Here is a 27,305-nt window from a genome sequence, read left to right as displayed (position 1 = left end):
AGGTCTACAAATGGAGGCAATCATTTCAGGGTCTCCAAAGTCTCGAACAGCTGAGGACACAAAGCCAATCCAGGGAGCTGATATTCAGTTAGAGAGGGCACCTGTCCTCACCCACAGAGACCAGGTTCCTGAAGTTCTCCAGCATCACATCCTGGTACAGCTTCCTCTGGGCAGAGTTCAGCAGCCCCAGCTCCTCCTCGGTGAAGGTCACAGCCACGTCCTTGAAAGTCACTGCCTCCTACAACACCAAACACATGTAACTTCAATCTTATCATCAATACCCACTGGAAATGGAAAAAAACTGAGAGGTGGAAAGGTGCGAGTTGGCTACAGATTGTGAGGGACTCATGTGAATTTGTAGACCTCCCGGTCGTTCTCCCTCTATCCTGCCAGAGCCACACACACTGGTTTTCTTCAGCCTCAAGAGAAGTGCGGCAATGACAACAGTTCTCGTATTTTCACTTTGTGCTTTCTCTTTAAGTCTACTTACAAGTAACACCCAAGAACCCTAAATAAGCATCCTGGGATACATGCGTTTTACCTTTTGGTGATTATTGCCAATTGCCCCCAAAAGCGTTTAGTAACTTAGTCCACGCATTTTTTTTTTTTTTGTTAGACAAGGCAACCCTTGGTTGACCTCACAGATTGCAAGGATCTTATCAGCTTACAATCCCTTATTTTTTATTTTTTTACACCTACAGCACCTGGTCTTCCTAGGTGGTCTCCCGTCCAAGTACTAACCGGGCCTGACCCTGCTTACCTTCTGAGATCAGATGGGATCGGGCTTGTTCGGGGTGGCATGGCCGTAGACCAAACAGATTTGATTTGATAATGCCCTTCTTCCCCTCACACACATGACTCCGGGATGCTAACGCATTTCTTTAATGTCCTCCAAACTAACGAGCTTCTGGTAACCCGTGGGGCATATTCCGTAGGTCAATCTGTATAACCTCAAGCTACTACCACATCTCTTAATTGCAGCATTCGATGTCGTGCTCTAGAGCCAGTGTGCCTCAGCGCGCATCCTTAGGGTCTGTCTCTTACTAGCTGTATGACCTTAAACAAGTTTGCCTATGTGTCTGAGTTTCCTCTCCATACAAGGGTCGTTGTATGACAGAATTCTTTAAGGATTAAACAGTGGTCTACCTACATCATTTGGGACAGTGTGCGGCACAGACTAAATGGTTAATAAACATTTGCTATATCTTTATTTCTTATTATCATTACCAATATCTATCTGATCTCATTTCATGGCTGCATTTTATTCCAGGGAAATGAAGATCTATAGTTACCTGTTCTAAATCATCAATATTTACTTTTACATATTTTTGTCATTATAACTCATCCTGCAAAGAATATCATTCTATGTAGATTTTACTTTCCTGTCTGATTATTTAAAATAATTGCAAATGAAAATTAAAATATCGAAAATAAGCATGTTTAAAATTATAGTCAAAGGCAGATTTTCATCCCCAATTTTTTTCCTATTTCACAAATCTTTCAAGAGAATACAAGCACCCTGATTCTCCATATGAAGGCCAAGAGAAGACTATAAAATTTCCCATGGTTTTGGTAATCTGATTTGGAAGAATGACTTGTTCTATTATTCTCACTTATTTGATTAAAAATGCGTTAGGTTATTATTTATTCACTTACTTCGGTAATACCATGCACAGTATCTTTTGCCACAGATGAATTTAAAGGTTTTATACAACAGCTGCGCCAATGGCTGCCTTTGTGTGTTGGGAGCACTGAGAGGCTGTGCACCTGAGGTCATGCTATGGCAAGAAGAGAAGAGATGCACCCCAAGAAGGGAGTCGGCGAGCAGCAGCGCCACCCGTGGAAACTGTCACTCAGAGGGCCTCTCCAGCGCCCACACTGCAAGGCACAGGTCCTGAAATGAACTCTTTCTCTCTTCTCGTCACTTGAGCAGAATGCCTTCCATTCCTGACCCTTAGTTTCCTGTGGGAATCTGAGCGGGTTTTTCATATTTTAAGAGGAAGATGAGAACCAAATTTCCTCATTCAGCTGCTCTGAGGAGCAAGTGTGGGCACAAGAATGCAAGTTACTGGCAAATCTTCTAGTATCTCTAGACATTTTAAACTAAGATTGCCTATTACTTTAGTCAAAGTAGCTAATACAAAAAACAGCAACGAAAAAGACAAATAAAATGCACACGAGGCATGACTCAGGCATGGGGAAGATGAGATCTAGCTCTTCCTATGTGAAAACCTCCAATGATATCTGTATGAAGCAGTGAGAGTCTGCTGTGTTGTGCTTGTATTTGGTTACTCTACCTAGAAAACAGCCAGCTTGACAGATATCAGTTTTGGTACAGGACAAAAAACTGGCAGATTGTTTTCAGAATTGATTTTTTGTGGAAAAGAGTTCATGTAAGACAGCTGTCACTGCGGTGCTGTTTAAAACTGTAAAATTCCTCACGGGGATGTAAACTACAACATAGTGAAACAGTCAATCATACTGTAATAGCTATGAATGGTGTCAGGTGGGCACTAGACTGATAGAGAGAAATCACTTCATAAGTTATATAACCGTCTAGCCAATATTCTGTATCTCTGAAACTAATATATTGTTGAATGTCAACTGTAATTAAAAAATAAAAATAAATTATAAAAATCCATAAAATTTATAAAGCCTCTGAATGTCTATGAGTGGAAAGTAGTTAAAAATTAAAGGGTACATCGATTCAATGAGAATATGATGTATCTCTAAAAAATAAACATCACATAATATTAGCCTAAAAAAGTAAACGTAATTTTTTTTTTCTTTTAGGCGAGGCAACCCTTGGTTGACCTCACAGATTGCCAAGACCTTGTGAGCTTACAATCTTTGATTTTGTACCTGCTCTTCCTAGGCGGTCTCCCATCCATGTACTAACCAAGATCAAACAAGATCAAGGTTGTTCAGGGTGGCATGTCCATAGACTCAACTTAAAATTAAATGTATAACATGAATACAAGTAGCTATAAATGTACACGAAGAAAAGAGTATGAGAAAATAAATACCAATTTGTCAGCAGTGAAATAGTTGTTCATTTCTAATAAATTGGCTACCGCATAAAACAAAGAATAATGAAATGAAATGAAAACCAAAAACAAATGCAAAGTAAACTCAAAAGGGACAAAGACAGACCTGGCAAAACAGGTCCTCAAATGCCTGTTGTTCTGCTTGAGTCGTCCCAAGAAAAGCATGTGACAGCTGAGTAACAAGATGGAATTTTAAAAGTGAGAAAGGCAAGCCCTGCTCACCTTGTACGTGGTCATTTTTCCTCCTACTTCTGGGGTTGTGCGCAGTCCGGAGTGGCACTGATCCCAGGAGGGCAAAACTGTCTAGCAGTGCCTGCGAAGACAGAAAAGTGGACATGAAAGAGTGGCCTGGATGCTGCTCACAAACATGGACAACACGTGAATTATTGTGAATTAGCATGTGAATATTTATAGCAGCATCATTCATAATAACCTAAAACTGGGGACAATCACAATGTTGACCTATATGCCAACGAACAGATAAACTGTGGCGTAATCATACAATGGAATATTACTGGCCAGTTAAAAGGAAGGCCTTATCATGCTACAACATGAACCCTGTAAACACTGTGGAAAGTGCAAAAACACCAGTCACAAGACCACATATTGTATGATTCCATCTATTGAAATGCCCAGAATAAGCAAATCTATGCAGACAGAACGTAGGTTAGTGGGTGCCTGGGTATCTGGAAAGAGAATGAGGCTTAAGTGCACATGGGCATGAGGAACACAATTGGGGAAACAAGAATATTCTAAACTGAATTACGGCAGTGGTCGAACCACTCAGCAAAGTTACAACTCATTGATTTGTACACCTGAAATGGGAGAATTCTATGGTATGTACGATATACCTCCAGTTGGTAAAAATAAATGTTAATTTACACATCATTTAATTATACTACCAATAGAATATTAGTAAAACTACTGATAGAATATTTATACTTGAATGAATGAATGAATAAATAAGTAAGTGCGGGGCACGGAGGGAAACTTGTCTTTGCAGTAAAATGCCCACTAATAAATGTTTCTCCCCGGAATAAACTATTGATTTTGGGGAAAAAAAACCAGTAACTTTACAACAGAGATAGCTGATGGACGTCACCTTGGCCTAGTGAACAAAGCTGAGTCCGCCAATATAGGGACAAACTGACATCCTTCAGCTCCTGTTATGTTGCAAACGACAAGGACACCTTACCATGTCTGTGAAATCTCTGCCAACAATGCATGAACTGAACCTAAACATGGAACATATCAGATAAACACCAAGTAAGGGACGTTCTCCAAAATAACTTGCCTCTATACTCTTCCGAAGTATCAAGAAAAACAACAACAAAAAGGCCGTAGAATTGTTCAGCATTAAAGTACATTAAGAAAAGCATGATATATTGTAGAATTGAAAGATAAATGTCAGGAGATGGAACACAATTATTTAGGAGGCACCCAATTAGATTCCTAGTTGCTACAATTATTCAGAGGGCAGAACGGAGATTTCTAGATGTTACCTTGGCAATGAACAGAGCAACTGCTGGTGATGTCAGTTTGTAAAGGTAGCCAAGATTCAAATCTACAGATCATAATGGAGAAAAAAACTTTTGCTTTTCATAACATATATTTAAAATAAAATCTATTCTCACCAAAAAAATTAGACTTTGAAACTGGAGTTGGGGGTGGGGGAATGACTACACTGCAAATCTGTGTGGCCTTTCCCCCAGTCCTCCAGCAAAATTTATTACATTATGGGAACTTTAAATGAAAAAGAACAAAATGAAACAGGATTGTAAATTATATAACGGTGTTATCTCTTTTCTCTTATTATTTAAAAGTAACACTATTAACCCCTATCGTAATAACTTAACAGATACCTAATATCTGATAACACTATTATCTAGTATAATGTCTAATATTACCGAGTATGTGATGCTAAAACCCTATAATCTATAATCAACCTCTCCTAAAACCCTCTTACAAAGACACCTCTTGACTACCCATCAATGGTATGTGGGCTTCTTTCCTTCAGAAAGCAAAAATAAGCTGTCATTAAATGCAGGTATATTCCTGGTGTTATTTGGTTCATGGAGCCACAAAGCATAGACAAAATGTAAACAAGTGGTGAATTTGGGTAGAGTGTATATGAGAATTCTTGATACTGTTTTTGTGACTTTTCTCTAGGTTTAAAATTATATTAAAAGTTTTTAAAAATCAGAAAGTCATAGGAATAATATTAATGAGAATAATAAGAATGATCATGAAATTATATGGAAGTTAGTTTATTCTTTCTTGGCAGTGTTTGTAAATTTCCATAGTTAAAACACATAAAAGGAAAAGCATTAAGAAAAGAATGATAAAAAACTTTGTAAAATGTTCATAAACATACAAATATTCAGAGAATCACTAAACAGAAACACATTAGAAGCGTAACACTTGCTATCTTACATTCTGGATGAGTGCACAATTATATTTTTCTCTTTCAGATTTCTGTATTTCCTGAATGTGCCACAATGATTTGGTTCTATATATTCTGTGTAATAAGTGAAACAAAATACTTGACAATGTTTTAAAAAACTCATTGAAGTCCAAGCCCATTAGCCTTTCTTTTAAGGTCCTCTACAACCAAGTCCTAACCATCTGGCCTGATTCCAGCTGGTTTCTAGAGCTAAAGAATACATCTACGGGATTTTAAACTCCAGCTCTGGACTCGGCCGCCTAAATCCAACCCCAGCTCAGCCTCTTATTAAGTGGGTGGCTATGGGCCATTAATTTATACTCCTTGAGACGCAACCTCGATTTATAGAATAGGAAAAAAGCAGTCTTTCTTCACAGAGCCACGGTGTGACATAACGTCTTTATTTGTACAAAGCCCTCTTCATTGAAGTTAGTAGTTAAGGGTAATTATCACCAATACCCATGCCCGATTACACATCTTACACATTCACTGATTTATGTGAACATGTTGTAAACAGAAAAGGCCAAGTCCCACTCATGTGGAACTTTGCTGTCAGTAACCAAGGAGTCACCCCCTCTATGTCCATGCTGTCCTTTCTGAGGAGTCAGGCTGGGGAAAGAAAGAATGTTATGAAATGCCCTGATCGTGAGGCTGTCCTCCAGAAAAGTTAAAGCCCTCTCTCCGTGTAATCTAGAAAGACACCTTGCTTTCTTAAAAAAAAAAAAAAAAAAAAAAAAAAAAAGAGGTCAGAAGGGATTATGCAGTGGAATGCAGTGATCAGAGAGCAGAGCCACGGTCACTGCAGCTGGAGCTCAGATGCTAACGCAGGTGTAAAAGCAGAAAATTCTCCAGTAAGCTACTCACAAAGACAAGTCAGGGAATGATATCTTCAAGCGCCAGCTTCCAAGGGGGAAAAAAAAAAACCTCACCGCCAGGATGCAGATAACAGAACTGTCTACCAGGCCCTGTTTGCTACAAGATTTAAGAGTTGCCCAGAAACAAGATATCTTTGTACCAGATGATAACAGCCAACTTCTGCTTCTGTAATCTGCTTGCTTGTTTAATGTTTAACCAGGGTGTAGTTCTAGATGTCCTGTGCAAAGATATATGAATGGCTAACTTCTGCTTCTATAAACCTGCTTGCTTGATGTGGGTTTAGGGTTTATAAGCTGCCTCCTCTGGAAGCTTGGGGCTGATTCTCTGACCCTGCGTGGTAGAGAAAGTCAGTCACTGGCCGGCTAATAAAGGCTCATAAGTAATCTCAATTGGCTCCATAGGTGTTGGATTCGAACGCGCCCCAACACGAGGACTGGACCGCTCGACGGAGAGATCATTATTCACCACGTGCCACAAACTGTTTTAAGATTTAGATCTTGTACCCCCTATTTCAATCCACAAAACAATTCTATTAAGAAGGTGCTCATATGCCCATTTTAAAAAACAGCACCTGGAGGCACAGGGAAATTAACCACCAATGCCAGGAAGCTGAACCACACATAGTAGCTGTAGTGAGGCGGACTGGGCGAGCTGAGAGCCCTGGGCACTCGTGACCAGGTGAGACGCGACCAGAACCATTCCCGCCTGGGGACTCGAGAATCACACCCAAACACACAGAGGCACTGCCCACCTCACCCCTCGATACCTGAGTTCAGCGTTGGTTTTCCCCTAAGTCGACAGCTGAGTCGTTCTGGTCCCAAGCACAGATCCAGCAAGTTCTGAAAGGCCCGCGGGACCCGGAACCGACATGAAACTCCACAGAAAATACTGTAGCAACTGAGCACTCCAGGACCGGAAGTTCCTGCAAGCCCACGGAACTCTGGGACTACACTTCCCAGAATCCACCAGACCCGCCTCCTGAGCAGAAGTTCTCCAGGCTGCAATGGGGCGTGTGCACTACCGCCTCCTGAGTATTCGCCAAAGGGAAAACTTTGACATGTATTTCCACACTCCAGAAAGTGTTGGGACTACAGGACGCTCCTTGACTGCACTTCCCAAATTGCCCAAACGGAGAGAACCCCACAGTCCCTATTGTAAAAGTGAAAAATTCTCCAGTAAGCTAGTCACAAGGACAAGACAGGAAAGGGAATCTTTAAGTGCCAGCTCCCATGGAAAATAAAACAAGAAAACAAAAAACCTCACCGCCAGGATGCAGATAACAGAACTGTCTACCAGGTCCTGTTTGCTACAAGATTTAAGAGTTGCCCAGAAACAAGATATCTTTGTACCAGACGATAACAGCCAACTTCTGCTTCTGTAATCTGCTTGCTTGTTTAATGTTTAACCAGGATGTAGTTCTAGATGTCCTGTGCAAAGATATACAAATGGCTAACTTCTGCTTCTGTAAACCTGCTTGCTTGATGTGGGTTTAGGGTTTATAAGCTGCCTCCTCTGGAAGCTTGGGGCTGATTCTCTGACCCTGCATGGTGGAGAGTCAGTCACCGGCCGGCTAATAAAGGTTCATAATTAATCTCAATTGGCTCAGTGGTTCTTGGATTTGAACGCGCCACATTTGGAGGCCCCAGCGAGATTCTCCCCTGAAGGAAAAGGGGAGCATCTCTAAGACCTGTGACCCCAGCCACCTTGGGCAAGGACCTGTCCCGTCCAGGGGACTGCTGCTGAGAGACTTTCCTTAGCCCCAGACGCCAGGTGGACTCACCCAGCGGGGCAGGTGGACAGAAAGTTCAATTCTGTAACAATTGGGCAGAAACCACCTGGAGCAGCTTCACCGGTGAGTAAGACTGTGCTTGGACCTGTCTGTCTGTGAGCCCTGGGAACTAGTGGAAGGCTGGACGTGGCATAACTTCCCTAGTCTGGTCAAGGACTGAGACGTCAGATCCTGACCCGGTTGGTTTTGTCCTGGTTCTGGTTGTGCCAGCGCCTGTCTCGTGTTGGTCCGTCATCTTTGTTTCTTTGGTGTCTGTTTTTTCAATTTGTAGTCTCTCTCTGAATGTCACACGTCTTTATGTCTTTATCCTTCTTCTTATCCTCATAAATCTACTAATCCTTTTCTCTCTTGGCTTAGCTGCCATTGCCCCTCCGGACTGGTCCCCGGGACACTGCAGGGCTCTTGCTCTCGCTTATTTAACTTTTACATGTATCATATTTTCTTTCGCCGCTGTTCCAACCGCCATGGGTCAAACTTCTTCCAGACCCACTCCTCTGCAGTGTCTCCTTAATAATTTCAAAGACTTCAGGCGGATGGCCCAAGGTTATTGGTCCCATGTCACCCCCTTCGATCTCCAGAGGTTCTGCCAGTTAGATTGGTCCACATTTAGAACAGGGTGGCGGCCATCAGAGGGGTCACTCGACCTGCAAACAGCCTTTCAGATGAAGAAACTTAGGTACAGGAGGTACAGTGATGGAAGTGAGTTTGTTTTTGATATTGAATAAACAAGAGTTGAAGAAGCTAATAGGGGCCTGTTGGGCTAATCTTTCTTTATATTTTAGATTAGAGCGGGGGAAGAGCAGTAGGAAAATGGTTATGTAAATAGGGATTAAAAGTGAAGATGTCATTGAAAGCTAGTGAAGGGATGAATGTACATTTGTATTGGAGATTTGGGTCTAAAGAGTGACTAAACATAAATTTCATTAAAGGTTCACAAAATATCTGTAAGGCAGAATTTTAAATATTAAAGTCCCCTTTCTAACTAATTCTTCAATTTAGGTTAGAACTTATTTATATAGGAAAATAAATTTGTAAAAGAGCTCTACTTTAATTGGTTTAGAAAGAAATAAGCACTTATAAATTAAGTCTTCCTAAAATTATCAGAAAAAATAGAAACTAATCCAAATGTTTTGTTTTGTTTTATCAAGTCTACATGATCTGAGGTAATCTTTGGTAATAAGGATAGTTTAATATTGTAGTTTAAGTAAAAATAAGTATGTCATCAAGTTGTCAGACACAATTTTATTCTACCTGTTCATTAGTCATATAAGTTTATGCTATTTCTACTAGTTAAGATTATAAAATTATAAATTCAACCTAAAAGCTTATAAATGAGTCTTGATGTTTAAAAATGCTTTTCAAAATCTTTTTTGGCAAAATATTTAGTTAAGTTTAATGATAGATATTCATTGACTCTCTAGAGCATTTCTAAATAAAAATATACTGAACTCGACCTGAAAACAGCCTTTCAGGTGTGGAATATTATCTACAGTAATCACAGGCTTCTTTTAAAACAGTACAGAAAGGTTTAAATTGGAATTTGTGGGCAGTGGGGATACACTGAAGATTCTGATGGCAGTGACTCCCATTTGACGTGCACTTTCGGTGTCCCTAGCAGTGTGCTAGGTGCTTTGGCGTTGCTGCGGCATTTAACTTTTGACAACGTTCTTTCGTTCAGTGGTTCAGCACCTGTCATGTGCCTGATGCAGAGTGGTAGGGTGCTGTTTTTTTATTCTTGTTTTGCAGATGAGGAAACTGAGGTACAGGAAGTTTAAATAATTTTCCCAGTAATGGAAGTAAGTTTGTTTTTGATATTGAAAATACAAGAGTTGAAGAAGCTAATAGGGGCCTGTTAGGCTAATCCTTCTTTATGTTTTAGAGTGGGGATGAGCAGTAGGAAAATGGTTATGTAAATAGAAATTAAAAGTGAAGATGTCATTGAAAGCTAGCTAAGGGGATGAATGTACATTTGTACATTCAAATTAAGAGTGTAAGGTTTTTTGTATAGTCATCTTTACCTTTGAAATCTGATTAAATAGATAACTAAGTATCATTTCATAGTAACCTGTGATCCTATTTAATCAGGCGATCAAATGTTGTCATAATTTGACATTATGACAAATTTCCCAACATAATCTAAATGGGATCTTTTGTTTTATCCCAAAATAATACTGAGACTTCCCAGAGGGCACCTAGAAAATCTCAAAGGTTTAGTTTTGTCACTTTGTAAAAGAGAAATGTTAAGCTAATTCTATTTGATATATTAAATTATATGGTAAGCATTGTCAAATAATAAATCATGCTTAACCTTTAGGTTACATTTTTATGAATATATGTTACTAATACAAGTGTTTCAGAAACTGTATAAAGTTCCTAGAAATTTGTCAATATCTTTACTATTCATATGTCCTTGTATAATGGTATTGGTCATAATTTCAGTTATTATAAATTGTTGTATGTCATGAATATCAAGAATGGACCTGACTATTCAGAACAAAGGGCTTATGGAGAAGCAAAGGTCATGGCTCTGATTTGGGCCATGATAGGAAAACTATTACAATAGATAGCTATGATTTGAGTCAATATGTGGTCTTGTTATTAAAATTAGAATTTTGGATAACAGGAAAGATCTGTATAACTGGAAACATCAAAACCCTGCTTTCTCAGAGAAACTAGAGACTAATCTCTCCTTTAGAGACTATTTTCTTTACCCATCAGCCCACCTGGGATGACCGTCAACAGCTTCTCCAGGTTCTTTTTGCCTCGGAGGGACGAGAATGGATTCTCCGAGAGGCAGCCAAGACTGTGCATGACCCAAATGGGCAGCCCACCACTAATCCCTCCCGTACACCTCTCCGCCTTGGGACCCCAACACCGAACAAGGTAAGGAGGCTCTCAATCATTATCGCCAGCTTCTGCTCCAGGGCCTCCGGTCTGCTGCCAGAAAACCTACGGACCTTTCTAAGGTAACTGAAGTCATCCAGGCCAAGGATGAATCGCCAGCGGCATTTCTAGAATGACTCTTAGAGTCTTACCGGTTATATACCCCTATTGACCCAGAGGACCCAAATAATAAAACCTTGCTTTTGTCCGTCAGTCAGCCTCAGATAGTAAGAAAAAGAAGTAACAAAGGATAGGAAGGTTTAAGGACAAGAATTTGACTGAGCTAGTTGAGGTAGCCCTGTACATCTTCAACAACCGGAATAAAGTTAATATCACTCAGACTAAGAAAATGACTAAAGACCTACTTACAACAATAAGCCCCACATTCAGTTCCTGAAATCTGGTGCTCTCAAACTGGCCACCCTGCTACCAGATGACGACCCCAAGCAGCCCATACGTGACTATCTAGGGATCGTAGAAAATGTCATGTGCACCCGACCGGACCTGACAGATGACCCCTGACCAAATCCAGAGGCCACTCTTTTCACAGATGGAAGCAGCTTCATCACAGAAGGAATCAGGTATGCTGGAGCGGCTGTAGTGACTGATGAGACTGTTATTTGGGCACAAGCTCTGAGCCATAGAACCTCAGCACAACGGGCCGAACTAATAGCAGTGACCCAGGCCTTGTGATGGAAAAAGAAAAGACTGTGAACATTTATACAGACAGCAGGTATGCCTTTTCCACTGCGCATATACGTGGGGCTCTATGTAAGGAACGAGACCTCCTGACTTCAGGAGGAAAAAAAAAGAAGAAAAAAATTAAAAACAAGGAGAAAATTTTAGCCCTCCTTTAAGCTATCTGGCTGCCAAAAAAGGTGGCAATCATTCATTGCCTAGGGCACCAGAACTTGGGCTCTGAGGTAGCACAGGGCGACTCCTTTGCTGATCAGACAGCAAAGGAGGCTGCCCAAAAACCAGTGGGGCCAATTGACATTCTGACAGTTCTACCGCCTAGGGTGCTAGCAGACACCCCTACCTACACTCCAGGTGAAGTTAAACTATACAAAAAGCTGGAAAGAAAAGAGGAATCTACTGGGTGAGTTAGGCTCCTGGATGGCCACATTGTGGTACCCGAGGCCTCATAACCCAGGTTCACCAGAGCACTCACTTGGGAGGAAACAAATTGATTGAACTCTTAAAGAGAGACTATTATATTCTGGGGCTGCAACAAATGGCCAAGCAGATATCGGCCCCATACCACATCTGTGCACAAGTGAATCCAGGGACCTCCAAGAGAGTATAAGAAGGGACGAGACTTCATGGACAGGCACCGGGGGAATATTAAGGGTTGGATTTCACTGAGGTCAGCCCGGGTACCTTCGGATTCAAGTACTTGCTTGTGTTCATTGACCTCTTCAGGATAGACTGAAGCCTTCCCCACCAAGCAGGAAACAAACAGCTCAGGTAGTACCAAAGAAATTAGTCTCAGAAATAGTGCCTCAATTTGGCCTGCCCATAACACTGGGGTCCGACAATAACCCGGCGGCGTTCATCGCCTAGACCAGTCAATCTTTAGCCAGGGTTCTAGGAATTAATTGGAAGTTACATTGCATTTACAGGCCTTAGAGCTCAGGACAGGTAGAGAGGATAAATAGGACCCTAAAAGAAACTTTAACCAAGTTCAAATTAGAAACTGGTGAAAATTGGGTAAGCCTCCTTCCCTCCCCTATGTTAAGGGCACGATGCACCTCCTACTGTAAAGGGATCAATCACACCTTATGAAATCATGTTTGGAAGACCTCCTCCACTTCTCCCCAACCTAGAAAAAAAGCTCACAAAAATCTGTAACTTCTCCCTTCTGAAGTCCTTACCAGGCTCTCCACCTAGTGCGGTGAAAAACTCACCAATTAGTCTCCATAACCAGAGTCCCAATTCAGTCTCACCCAGCCACCACCTGCCTCGCCTGAGCCTCAGAGAAAGACCCTTCCCAGTTTTAAATGTCTTTTTTAAATGTAAATATTTAGATAAAGTTTTTGTTTTGATATATTCATATACTGCATCAACCGTAGTTTCAGAATTTACCTTTTAAACAGCTTATTTCAGAATCTGTAAAATGAATCAAGAATCTTGTATATTAATTCATACATGTAAGACTTATCATAAGCATAGATCTTGCTTTAATTGTATACTTTATGTAAGACTTGCTGTTTTTATGCTAATCACTCTGGAATTATACAAGACAGCCTAGCACTAGCAAGACAGAGGGTTAAAGATAGAAAAGAACGGCTTAAACATGAAGAATCTTGGTATGAAGGACTTTTTAATAACACCCTTTGGTTAACAACTCTCCTGACATCCAGTACAGGTGCCCTTATTCTAGCTTTCCTGCGGCCTCCTGTTTAGGCCTTGTATACTTAATTGGATAACTGCCTATGTCAGAAAACTGATACAGGCAGTAAAACTCATAGTCCTCAGAACAAACTATCAACCTCTCCAGGTTGGGGAATCAATGATTTGAATTCCCTCTGAAAATCAATGGGGAATGTAAAAGTGGAAAATTTTCCAGTAAGCCAATCACAAGGACAAGACAGGGAGTGATATCTTCAGGCAACAACTCCCAATAAAAACAACATCACCGCCAGGATGCGGATAACAAAACTGTCCACGAGGCCCTGTTTACTACAAGATTTAGGAGTCCCCCAGAAACAATATATCTTTGTACTAGACGCTAACAGCCAACTCCTGCTTTTGTAATCTGCTTCCTTGCTTGATCAAAGGCCCACGAAGATGTGGGTTTAGGCTTTATAATCTGTCTCCTGTGGAAGCTTGGGCATGATTCTATGACCCTGAGTGGTGGAGTGAGTCAGTCGCCAGCTGGCCAATAAAGGCTTATAATTAATCTCAATTGGCTCCGTGGGTCTTGGATTTGAACGCGCCATAACACTAGCAGGAACAAATGAAAATCCTCCCTAGAGAAAGATACCATCTTACTAGGCTTCAAGTTATTCCTAGAATTAAAAAAAAAAAAAAGATTAATATCATATTAAGTAGTCCTTGAAGAAAGCATTATAAGATATAAGAAACATAATTACTTTCAAATTATCAAGAATACGGCTTCACAAAGCAAACTTTACAAAGCAAAGTGAACAGAACTAAGAAAAATTCACAAAGTGAAATTTTAATGCATAGAAGGAAATATAGAACCTTAAAAATGTACTAAAACAGGATCTGAACCACTTGCTCATGCAACTTACTTGCGACTTGAGTTTGAGCCCAAGCTTATGTTTCACACGTGATGAAGTGCTGCGGCTGTGCCCACATTTATGACTTGAATGCATGATAACTTTCTGGATGGTGGCCAAGAATTTAGTTTTAACTATAACCCGATAAAGCCAGAAACTGCTTTCCCAGGAGTAATGCCATCTGCAGAGAATGACATAACACTGCTGCAAAATCCTAAACATCAATGTCGTGAGCTCCATGCAGCATCCCTGTCTAAGACACTTCATACATCATCAGATATGTATCAGATCATAAAATTATTTCTACAGAGTCAGATAGTATACAATAGGCCACATGATCTCTGTCACTACTCGACTCTGCCATTTTAGCACGAAAGCACCCATAGACAATATGCAGAATGGCCAAAACTATGTTACAATAAAATTTTATGTACAAAAACAAGTGGCAGCCGGATTTGACCTATGGAATGTAGTTTGCCAACCCTGAACTAATCAGTCAAAAAAGATTGGAAATGATGTAGCCCTGAGCTGGTTTCATATGGTCCTACCATATAAACGAAAATTCGCTGGGTGATAATTTAGAGAAAAAAGCACGTTGGTTCATGAGCTCCATTTCAGGTGCCAGTAGAAGAGTCAATTTCCTCTAGCAGTAAAACCACACCTGGGGCTGTAACTGGACTCAAATCCTAATTAAGATTACAACAATCCCATGTCATTCTCTAAGATTCACCTGTCTTTTGCACAGGTCAAATGCGTGAATTGAAATGGGGATGTGATAGAAATTATGACCCTTGCAACTCCCAAGGTAATGATAGTGGCAGTAATCTCTGTGATCGCTCCAAGAATATGGTATTGCTTTAGATTTTGTATTGGTACCTTGTGAGGCAGTTTTGGTGTTCACCTATCCTTCCTTATCAAAATAGCCTATCTTCCATAGGTCAGGGATCCAATGTGAGGATTCTGCCAGCTATTTCTATGACAACTCTGCATTGTGGAACTTGGAAAATAAACAACGGACGGGTTCAGGGATCCTTCACACCACCACATATAGACCTGTGCAAAAACACTCGTTATTTGTCCTTTATAAGACCCGCTACTAACTGGTGGACCATTGTGCCGTTCTGGGGGTTCTAGGAGTTAACTAGTCAGCGCTCGACAAGTGGACTACAGCCATGCCACCCTGAACATGCCCAATCTCGTCTCACCTTCAAAGCTAACCAGGGTCGGGACTTGTTAGTACTTGAGTGGGAGACCACATAGGAAGACCAGGTGCTGTAGGTGCGGGGAGGGGGAAGCCTTCTCTAAGGCACATTATAAGTCAAAAATTAAAAAAGACGACGACGTGGGTTCACAAAATCTGCGTTTATAGAGCTTACATTCTAGTGGGCATTGATTTTGGCTTGTCATGATACTTTTGTACAAAGACTGATAAGAGACACTCTTAACCCTTTCTAAGGCCTCTGTTCTGAGTAACATTTAATAAAAGGCAAAGTTCTAACTGAACCCTTACGATAGAACTTATAAGGATTCACTGCTGTGGAGCTTCCTGACTAGGCTATTTTAAGCTATGGCTAAAACACTACTTTAACAAGAAAAATATAAATATACTTTTTCTTTTGAACTTGAGAACTAAAAGAATTCACATGACACCTTTTTAAAAGAAAAAATCATTTTATAAGAATTTTTACCTGTATGGACTCTCTTGTGACCTTATCGGCCCTATCACTTCTATAGAATTTTTCACCAGCATGGTTCTGTGATGAATTGTAAAACTGGACCACCAGCTGAAGGTCTTAGAACATATCTCACACTTTTAAGGTTTCTCCTGAGTGAACTCTCTGATGAGACTGTAACTGTGAAGACCAACTGAAGACTTTACCACATTGGTCACATTTGTATGCTTTTTCCCCAGTGTGGACTCTCTGATGCAGCTGAAGGCTTGAGGCCTGACTACAGTGCTTCCCACACTCCCCACACTTATATGGTTTCTCTCCCGTGTGGACCCTCTGATGCATGTCGAGATTCAAGCTCCACTTGAAGCCCTTCCCACACTCCTCACATGTGTACGGTTTTTCTCCGGTGTGGACCTTTTGATGGGCTTGAAGGTGTGAACTCCGCCCGAACCTCTTCCCACACTTTTCACATTTGAATGGCTTTTCTCCACTGTGGACCCTCTGGTGGGCCAGAATATTTGAGGCCCGCCTGAAGACCTTTCCACACTCCTCACAGTTATATGGTTTTTCTCCCGTGTGGATCCTACAATGAATTTTAAGATCTGCTCTACGACTGAAGCCCTTCCCACACTCTTCACATTTGTATGGTTTCTCCCCGGTATGGATCACTTGATGAACCTGAAGTCGTGAACTCTGGTTGAAGCCCTGCCCGCATTCCTCACACTTATAAGGTTTCACTACACTGTGGGCCTTCTGATGGATTTTTAGATACGAACTCTGACGAAAGCCCTTCCCACATACCTCACACTTATGGGGTTTTTCTCCTGTGTGGACCACAAGGTGAACTTGATAATGGGAATTTGTCCTAAAGGTCTTTCCACACTCGTTGCATTTATATGGTTTCTCTCCAGTGTGTACTTTCTGATGGGCTTGAAGATTTGAACTCAGAGTAAAGCCTTTACCACACACACTACATATGTATGATTTCTCTATAGTGTGGACTTCTTGATGGGCTTGGAGACTTGAAGGCCGACTGAAGCCTTTACCACATTCCTCACATTTGTAGGGTCTTTCTCCTGTGTGGACCCTCTGATGAATGTATAGATTTGAGCTACAAATAAAGCCCTTCCCACACTCCTCACATTTATATGGTTTCTCTCCTGTATGGACTCTCTGATGGGACTGAAGATGTGAATTCCGATTAAAGCTCTTACCACATGCATCACACTTGAATGGTTTCTCCCTAGGGTGGACTCTCTGGTGGTCCTGTAGATGAGAGGCCTGACTGAAGGCCCTCCCACAGTCCTCACAATTATAAGGTCTCTCTCTCATGTGTAATCTACCGTGAACAGTAAGCACCGATCTAGGACTGAAGCCTTTCCCACACTCCCCACATCTGAATGGTTTCTCTACAGTAGTGTGCACTTTCCCATGAGTTTGCGGATGTGAGCTCTGACTGAATTCCTTACTACAATCACCACACTTACAGCTTTCTTCCCCCATGTGAATTCTCTGCTGGATCTGAAGAACTGAGCTATAGCAGAAGCCTTTTCCGCACTCACTGCATATATGAGTCTTCTCCTTAGAGCATAATTGCAGATGAAGATCATGGGCAGAGAGATCAGTGAAGGTCTTTTTACACTCATTACAGTGGTAAGTTTTTTTTCCTGTATGAATCATATTATTATGATCCAATGTTGCAATTTTCACATTCTCTCTTCCATAATCATTGTAGGTATAAGATTTTTCACTTTTGTGTACTGCACGATCATTGAGGTGATGTGATAGCCAACTGATGGTGTCACCGTCCCGTTTACACTGACATAATTGATTTTTCATGGAAATTTGCTGATATCTATTCTGATAATTCTGTGACTCAGTCAGGAATGTTTTCCTTGAAGAATCCTGCGCTCTCATGTTTGGAAACTCTGTATTTCCAGTGTCAATGGGACCATCCATTTTATAATTTGGTACATAGTTCTCATTTTCAAAAAACTGAACAGACAGTCCTGCCCCAACGTGACAGGGGGAATCGCCTTGTTTTTGGAACCGAGAACTTTTCATCATGGAGTCTCGATACCTGGTTAAGTCGTTTGCAATCTGTTGCCAGATCTTCCAACAGGAAAGCTCTTCATGAGGTCCTCTGTCTTGAACAGTCCTCAACTCATTTTGACTGTTATCGCCTACATAGAGAATTTAGAGATACAGGCAAGTGAAACCTTGTTCAAAGAGTCACAATTTCACACCTAGGACACAGTATAAGACTTTAACGAACCTCGGGATGGTTCAGCTTATCTTTTTCACCACATATGAAGTTCCCTGGTTTATATGCTGACAGAAACCAGGAGTGGTCCATTAAGCTCCCAACCACTTAGTATTGATACCCATTTAAAACAAAGTTACTAGCATTTGACATACTATTTAATTCATTTTCCAAAAATTAATTACATGTTTCTTCTACAATACAGGATCGGCAAGGACGAGCATTTTGCAGTGCTCACAGCTTTACTAGTGTCTGGCAGTTAGTAAGTACTCAAGAAATGCGTATGTGGATGAATCACAGTTTGATTTCTAGGATTCTCTGTAACTTTAAATCCCAGCTGAACTCTGAACCAAGTTATAGAAGCAAAAGAGCTTTTTCAAGGAAGGTATCTGAAATAGGAAAAGGACTGGAAAATACACTTTGCTGAGAAGCTGAAAGGCAGCACCCGAGACAGTGGTATACCGGAGAGGTTAACGCTGAAGAGAAAATCAAAGGTGCCAGGAATCACTTGGAGTGAAAGAAAAGTTTGAAGACCTGGATCCCTCTTAGGCTTCTGTACTGTCCCTCTAAAATGCTTTTATTTTCCCAAGTAGGAATCAAAATTTAGAGGCTAAGGAAGAATGCTGTCTCTTTAAAAAAGTGTGGGAAAGTTTTGTATATAGGTACACTGGCCTTTAACAAATATGATTTCCAAAGTGAGGGTGCAGTTTAAGAGACAACTGTGAAATTCAGTAGCTGTGGTAAGTAGTTAGAGGAAACAGACTAGAAACTATCAGAAAATGATTACAAGCAGTAAAGGTTTCACAACATGAAATGCTTTCTAAAGTCACTGCATAAAAATCTACATATAAGGAAATAGAATATTTTTCCTTCTGTGGGGTAGGTTCCTAAGAAGTGGACATAAGAATCCTCATTCAAAAAAATATTACCTCCCCCCTAAATGAATATGCTCTGCTCCTAATGGCTCAAAGAAAGTCACAGAGGGAGCTTGCTACTCAGTTTGGTTAAACTACAATGCTACAAGTCTGTACTGACCAAATTGGACAATAAGTTTTGCAAGGATACACAACACACACTCACACACACACATACACGTGCACATACACACACCAATGGGCACATGAAAAATTTGAATTAGGTTAGGAATTCATCTGAAGACAAACAGGTTTTGCAATATTCCTCATTTAGTTGGATATGTTCATCACGTATTAGCTATTTCATGAAAGACAGATTTCTCTGTCCTCTATCTCAGTCATGTATTCAACAAACATCTACAGATCCTTGCCAGGTACCAGGATGATTCTAAGCACTGAGGACAGAAAAACAAACAAAAAAGACAAAATTCCTTCAATGCTGGAAAGTATACTCCATTGGGGAGAGAGAACTGATAAATAAGTGAATAAAAATACCAGCGAGGTTGAATGATCAATGCTTAGATATAAAATCATGCTGGGCACTGAAAGTAAAGAAAGGACCATATTTCCAAAAGGTTTGTCAGAGGGCAGCTCTTTCAGGACATTAAAAGCAAGTGACCTGAATGAAGTAAAGAACGAGTCTGAAGGATTACAGATGAAAGAAGATTCCAGGCAGAGAGAACAAGTAAAGGTATCTGTGGCAGAAGCATCCTTGGCACATCTGAGAAACAGTAGGCAAACAAAATAGATGGAAAAAACAGCACGACAGAGTGGATTGGAGATGCACTCAGAGACACTGGGGGACAAACAGCAGACCACAAAGTCCCCAAGAAGCCACTTTACATGGTTTTTACTCTAAGTAAAACAAGCCCTAAGAGAATTTTGAGCAGAGGAATACAATAATCTGATTTAAGGTTACAAAGGATCAGTCCGGCTGCCACTTAGAGAACAGACCGTAGGAGGGCACAGGCGGGAGCGGGCCACCAGTATGAAGGCTGCTGTAGTTATGCAGGAGAGATCTGGCAGTCTGGACTATGTGAGGCCCCGGTGGTGGCGAGAAACAAAACAGAGGACAGTTAACTACGAGAACTCACAATTGCTTGGTTTTTACCTAATTTTTTCTCTATCTGGGGTGATGTCTTCATCATCCAAAGCCTCTCTTCTCTCTCTATATGTGATATATCTCGTCTGAAAGGTTGATATCCTGAGAACACGCAAAGTCACAAGTTTCAAATGAACACAATGAAGCTAGAATTTACTGGAAATTTCAGTTTCAATTGCATATTCAAGACGTTGAAAGCAACGTTTTCCAAAAATCTTTTTATCGTGACCCACTGAAGAAAGAGCATTTACTTCATGACCCGGACACAGATGCATAAAAATATCTTACTAAAACAATGGTCGAATGACTCATTTCTAAACAATGTCTATTTTCATTAAATCTCCTCCCAGTGGTTCTCACACCACTCATGCAATTGGCCAGTTTTTGCTGCAATGTATTGTATTCTTCCCCAGGAGCTCTGATATTTCCTAGTGTTTTACTTCATTAAAAACTGTTAGTAGGATTCAATAAGTTGGTTTTATAATTCACTAACGCGATGAGTGAAATTTTAAAAAATACATAAAGTATAGCAGCATGCTGTCCATTTGGTTTCCTTTTTCTTTCTTTCTTCCTTTCTTTTAAGAAAACACTAATGAAAAAGACTAGGAATTTCCTGTCTCTTGTAGCCTACAGGCATTGTGAAAGTCTGGTCCCCAAACTCAGGGAACTATATCGAGAGCCCCAAACCCTCAATTCAAGGTCAAAGAAACACTCCAGAGGGCGCCTGTCCTCACCCACTGAGACCAGGTTCCTGAAGTTCTCCAGCATCACATCCTGGTACAGCTTCCTCTGGGAGGAGTCCAGCAGCCCCAGCTCCTCTTCGGTGAAGGCCACAGCCACGTCCGTGAACGTCACTGCCTCCTATGCCAAACACATACACCTCAAACACATACACCCAGTGTCCACTGAGAGAGGGGTGGCACTGAGCCTGGGGGTAAGTGGCTCTGGCCCCTGAGCGATCTGCAGACGTCCCAGCCCCTCCTATCCTGTCAATGCCACATGCTGCTTGCCTCAGCCTCACTAGAAGCACTGCACTGAGAAAGGGGACTCTGTATGTTTATCTGGCGCTCTCAGTGAGCCGTGTTACAAGTAAACTCCCTAGAATTCTAAATGCCGCCTCCTGACTAAAAAGGTCCTACTTTTTACTTAATATTGCCAATTGCCCCAGAAACATTTTCTAATTTCGTCCCGACGGTGTTTGTCAGCACCCCCCTTTCCGCTGAGGTGTACCGTTATACGTGGAAATAAACGGAAAGGGCTTGCCAGGTCTCCGAACATAAAACTGTTTCCTCCTGTCTCTGTCCTTCACTCATGCACAACACTCTGACCTGGTTTTCTGTGTGAACTTGAGCAGGTTCCTTATTTTTCATAATCCACTTCCTTTATATTCAAAATTAAGATGAAACCAAAAACCTCTTCATAAAATTGTTCTGAAGTGTCAATGTAGCGACAAGTCCTTTAGTACTACTGAACTGTTTACCCTTAGGTCATCTGTAACTTTCAATTATAAAAATATAGATAAAAATAAAGAAAATACATATAGGGTAGGACTCAGGCACAGAGGGGACACAACCTAGCTCTTGCAGAGAGAAAACTTCTAACTATATTTTTTTCTGTCTGAGGCAGCAGTTTGATCCTGAGGCATTGCACCATATTTGAAGATTCTATCAAAAAAATATCCGAGGTACCACATATAAAACATAGTTTCACTCATTTGGAATACTCAGTATGTTAAGGACATAAAAAGGCAGTATTTTGTCAGAATTGATTTTTTGAGGAAAAGATTAAATGCAGGAAAACTGCACTGTAGTGCTCCTAAAACAGTGAAGGATCCTAAACTCATGTCTATGAATAGAACATTGTTTTAAAAATAGGTAAATTAGATGGGAACATAATACAGTAATTTAAAATGAATGTTATGTAATATTAAATGCAAAAACCAAGTTGTATCTATGTTCTGAACACAAATACACAGTATAAATAGATATATGAAGAGATTATGGAAATATCAAAGCAGCTAATTTGGGGAAGTAGTAGACGATGTTTTTCATTTCTATTGATTTTTATTTGTGAAATATACTCAATAGCTCTTCAAATGCCATGACTTTTGTTGAAAGAAAAAAACTTGTGTCCAATATCTCTAGTACCAAAACAACATTTTTTACCCCATTTCTTCTTTGTCCCAAGAATACTCACTGGGGGCACTTGCAGCTGTAGCATTTACCCTGAGATAACTTGTGGATTGCATTCCTAACCTCGCCCACAACGTTTATCACAAAATATCTCGCTTTTATTATTATTTTCACATTGCTCTAGTATATTCTAGTATATTGATAGTCTTTAGAAACAAATGACATCATTCTATTTAAAGCATGCTTTGTTTAGGAGTGGTATTTCCATTTACAAATAAAGTAACTCTAGATCTCTGAAAATGTCAAATCCTAGAAAATGTAGCATTCCAAGGTGTGATGGTAAATTAACGCGGGAAGCAAGATTCACTTTTTTTCTAAATGAGAAAGAGGTTAAAGCAAGAAATGCAAGTCCTACTCACCTTGAACATGCTCCTTTTTTCTTTTTCCTTCCGAGGAAACACAGAATCCTAAGAAGGCAGACTGGGAAAGGAGAACGAAGTCAATGGAAACTGGTCAAGTATGTCACTGACTCATGCAGCTGTGTGCTGTGAATTCCCAAAGATGCATGGTTCCCGGGTTGGTGGAAGCCACACAAAGGTTGATGAACAGATCTTGGCATGGATGCCAGATGCCCATGCTATTCTTTTCAGTAGAAGTTCAGGGAATACCCTGTCAAACCACACAGTGGCCTCACCTCCATGTGCCTGTGGTTTCAACAGTAGTAATTCTTACACTGGATATGGTGTAAATTGAGACCTACAGAGGGCAGACTCTGTAATCAATGTGCATGGGTTGAAATTCTGGCTAGGCTATTCTCTAGCAGTGTTGTCGGGGCAAATCATTGACACCTCTTTACCTCAATTCTGTCATCTATAGGTTGGGGAGAATAACTGTATTGACCTCATGGGACTGTCATAAAGTGGAGAGCTCTTAGGACATTGTCAAGGTTTCTTATTCCTTTGCAACTGTAGCAAAGCAGATATGATTCTATAGTTAGAAATTATTCTTATAAATGTGATTTCTAGCAATAGAATATTGTAAGACACATGGAGTTCACAGGTTGCTGTTATGTCATCTTAGAGACTCTTATAAGTTCTGAAAAATCTCTGGTGTAGTCTTTATAATAATGTGTTATCTCAATGATTGAATTGACACTTTTTATAAATGGTACAAAAACATGTGATGTTTCTTAAAGCAGTAAGTGCTCTTTTCATGAATATACAGAGAGGTAAAGAAAATTAGTTAAGACCCATGGTTCTGCAACAATTAAAAAAAAAATAGTGTGCCAGTCCATACCTAATTTCAATTAAAAAGACAGGAATTTGAGCTGTAAGTATATTGTCATAAATGTGAGAATGTGTAAGAAGTGAATAAGTGAGACAAAGAAACTCTTAGAACATTGTCATGGTAGAATGCAAACTAGTAAACATAGAATGAAAGATAGAAAACCACCAATGGATGATAAAAATTGGGGAAAGTTTGATGAGGAAGAAGATACTCTCAAAGTCTTAGCTGCAAAAGAAACAACAGTATCTTAGCGAGACACCTTAACCAAAAAAAAAAAAAAAAAAACCCAAAAGTTGAGACCACCAATTGGGACCAAGCAACATTTGCTTCATACAATGCACTGAGAAGGGTGCCTCCCCACTGCTGTGGCATCCTTGCTGATAATGCTGAGCCTGGATTTAATTGTGAGCAAATCTCAGATAAACCCAAATAAAGGGACAGTCTACAAAATAATTTGCCAATACTCTTCAAAACTATCAAGAGCAAAAAAGAAAAAGTCTCATTAATCCTTCTAGATTAAAGGAGACTAATGAAACAAAAAACCAAGTGCAATGCATGCAACGGGACTGAACCTTGAACTGGAAAGAAAATTGCTCTCAAAGATTTTACTGGGAAAATTGAAAAAATTTAAATCTGCACTGTGGATTAGATGACAGTGTGTTATTAGCGTGATTCCATTTTGATCACTGTCTGTACCTTGTCCTTAAATGGTTCAGCAAAACAAAACAAAAAACAAATATGTAAGTATTATAAAGCTGTGAAAGATAAAAAGAATAACTGATGAGCTAACTGTCACAACAGCTTGAACCTAGCCTTTTCAATTGATGAATGAAAATCAGGCAGGGCCATTCAATGACCACAGCGAACAAAAAAATGACAAGACACTGCATAAAACAGAAAAAAAGACATTCTAAAGTGACAAAAGTAGCCAAAGAAGTGGCCCTCCCAGCTAATATGAGAAACTACTTTGTTAACAGTGACAATTCTCATTTCTTTGCTTCTCCCTAGATAAAAATTCTTACAATCGTCATCAAATCCCTTTTGCTTCTTGACAGCACCCAACCCTGAAGAAACCTTCACTGCCTAAAACTCTCCCCAATTCAGCTAACATAAGCCAAAGGCTATAAGCATAATCACCTCTTCCCAAGACACTGCATGGTTCCCCATGGAGTGTGGGCTTCCTTGCTGCAGCAAGCTAAAACAAACCTAACTCTTTGATTACAGGTATGTTCCTGACAGTATCTGGCTGATGGTCATCAAAAGAGCAGATAGGCAAAATAAATTATGGAGAATCTGGGTAAAGAGTATATGTGAATTCCTTATACCGTTTCTGCAATTTTTCTTTAAGTATGAAGTTATATTTAAAGTTACAGAAATTAGAAAATAGTCAGAGTGATAACATACAATAACAACAATAGTTCTGATAATGTCTATAGCAAAAGTATCTAACATTAATTAACATTAACTAACTGTAATGAATCTTCCCACTTCCAGCAGAAGTCCTCTAGTACAAAACATGACAATGAGTCTAAAGCTAGGAAGAAAGTCCCAAAGCTTGGAAGAAATATATCTCTGTGACTTCTAATTCCATTTTCTCTCTGCATTTACCAGCTAGCTGCCTTCTGCTCATGTCAGGATTTTGCAAGGAGACGTCGCAGTTGACAATAATTAGTTGGTGGGGGGGGTCATTGTACTAAGTTATGATGTATCTGGCTGCTTTATCTGTGACAGCTGGAATGGTTAATATTCAAGGCCTCCATTTTCAGACAAGAACCTTTCCAGGGCTTCTTAAATTTTCCTATGTGCAGGAATAACCTTAGGATATTGTTGGAATACAGATTCCTGGGGCCCATCTGCAGAAATTCTAACTCAGGTCTCAGATGGGGCTCGAGAATGGGCATTTCTACCCCCGTGATGCCAACGCTGCTGGTTTGTAAACTACAATTTGAGCAGCCCTGCAGTGCATCATCAGTCCCAAAGAAAAGAGCCTCCACTAAACAGAAATACACGACGAGTAATCAGACAAAAAGGCACTAAAACGTTAACAAGGATTATCTTTGCATCTTAAAGTTATGGGTAACTTAAACTTTCTTTATATACTTCTGTGTTCTCTGAATTTCCTATTATGACTATGTTACTTCTAAAATATAAATATTATGCTACCCTGAACAAGCCTGATCTTGTCTAATCTCGGAAGCTAACCAAGGTTGGGTCTGGTTAGTACTTGGATGGGAGACTACCTAGGAAGACCAGGTGCTACAGGCATAAAAATCAATCAAACAAACAAACAAATAAATAAATAAATAAAAACAGGGGATTGCAAGCTGACAAGGTCCTTGGACTCTGTGAGGTCAACTGAGGGTTGCCGCGCCTAAAAATAATAAGTAAAAAATAAAAATAAATACTCACAGAATAGCCTTAGCTTTGCTCAAGGTTCCCATAATCAAGTCCCAAATTACTTTCCCAATAAGATTCCAGGCAGTTCCCATGCTCAAGAAGAATATACCAGAGATTAATGAACTCAGGTGCTGGGCTCAGACTAACTATGTTCTAGCCCCAGCTCTGCCTCCTACTAGCAGGGAAACAGGTTACGCCCCTGCATCTCAATCTCATCTTCAGAGTAGGGAAACTGGCAGCCCCACCTCACAGAACCACCGTGTGATGGAAATGTGTTCATTTGTACAAAACCCTGAAATGGAACTCAGCAACTAAGGCTTAGTTATGATCATTACATGTCCACAACCACTCGTTCTCTGATTTATGTGAATACCTAAGCAGAAAAACGCCAAGTCCTACTCACGTGGGGTGTTTTCTCCTTCTCTGTGAAGTATTTTGAGAAGTCAGGGCTAGGGAAGGAAAGAAAGTTGTGAAAAACCAGGATTGTGTTTGCATTCCTGAAAAATCATTCTCGATACCAACTAGGCGCAATCCTCTCCTGACAAAAAACGGCAGGAGTCCAGGACAATTCAGCTTCTTGGGCTCACAGAATCTCATCGCGAGATGGTCGCTCTTCGGAGAATTATAACAGTCCATGTACCAGGCACTTTTAAACCTTTCACTTGTACTATCTTGTCTTTTTCAAAACATTCTATTAGGAACGTATTAGGGAAATATTACTTTTATTTCCCTTTTACAGAGGAGCAAGCGAAGACGCAGGATAGTTAAGTAACTTGCCGATGTGCCACCGCATGAAGTGGTAGGTGGGGGAGCAGGGTTGGGAGTGCAGAGCCCGGAAGATCCTCAAACCCCGCGATGCACGACCGAGCCCGCCCCATTCAGGGGGCGTCGCAAACGCAAAGCTCTGCCCTGGAGAACTCAAATCGCCACATCGGCCCTCTAACCTCCGCTTTTAGCCGCTCTTCCTCTTTCTCCCCAAAATAAAGGCCAATAGCTGTTGGCCGCAAGCGCAACTTGAGAACATTTGAGTGGGCTGTGAATACTGCACCTGAAGCAACATAACCAGGGAAAAGATGGCTGCCACATCGGCCTCCAAGGCCGGAAGTACCTGTGACAACCCGGGGCACCTGTGGCTCCTGTACTACGTTTCCCAGAATCCCCAGCACCGCCCTCCCTGAAGAGAAGTGCCTGCGGCTACCCGGAGCTCTTAGACCTACACTTCCCAGAATTCCGCAGGGAAAAGTTTACAGCCTG

At 40.7% G+C, this 27,305-nt stretch overlaps 1 protein-coding gene and 1 pseudogene across 4 annotated transcripts; both read right to left on the bottom strand.

Moving 5' to 3' along the window:
• LOC107499124 (zinc finger protein 226-like) lies at nt 1–27,305 on the bottom strand. Of its 4 annotated transcripts, none has more exons than XM_036232426.1 (7): nt 26,455–27,296; nt 22,787–22,847; nt 20,970–21,096; nt 20,245–20,337; nt 18,037–18,139; nt 3,270–3,360; nt 1–238 (listed from the first exon to the last, which is right to left on the bottom strand). In XM_036232426.1, exons 2-6 carry the CDS (start codon nt 22,793–22,795, stop codon nt 3,351–3,353), a joined length of 342 nt encoding a protein of 113 aa, XP_036088319.1. In that variant the 5' UTR covers nt 22,796–22,847; nt 26,455–27,296; the 3' UTR covers nt 1–238; nt 3,270–3,350. The 4 variants fall into 4 exon arrangements, with proteins under 4 accessions (XP_036088319.1, XP_036088318.1, XP_036088317.1 ...); XM_036232425.1 differs by lacking the exons at nt 1–238; nt 3,270–3,360 and adding exons at nt 13,202–14,049; nt 14,296–14,464 and having other exon boundaries at nt 26,455–27,302; XM_036232424.1 differs by lacking the exons at nt 1–238; nt 3,270–3,360 and adding an exon at nt 13,202–14,464 and having other exon boundaries at nt 26,455–27,305.
• Nucleotides 693–811, bottom strand: LOC118611643 (annotated as a pseudogene).

Source organism: Rousettus aegyptiacus, unplaced genomic scaffold (genome assembly GCF_014176215.1).
Source record: "Rousettus aegyptiacus isolate mRouAeg1 unplaced genomic scaffold, mRouAeg1.p scaffold_m13_p_14, whole genome shotgun sequence".
Taxonomy (NCBI): domain Eukaryota; kingdom Metazoa; phylum Chordata; class Mammalia; order Chiroptera; family Pteropodidae; genus Rousettus; species Rousettus aegyptiacus.
Note: the sequence above shows the minus strand (reverse complement) of the source record. Positions and strands in the feature narration are given on the sequence as shown.

Bases quoted from the DNA above. Each gene is read 5' to 3' on its own strand.
- LOC107499124 (XM_036232423.1), bottom strand. The intron at 20,338-20,969 runs GTGAGGACAGGC...GCGTGTTCTCAG, and splicing joins CAGGAACCTGGTCTCAGTGG to GATATCAACCTTTCAGACGA. The intron at 18,140-20,244 runs GTAAAAACCAAG...TTCTCTATGTAG, and splicing joins CCAGATAGAGAAAAAATTAG to GCGATAACAGTCAAAATGAG.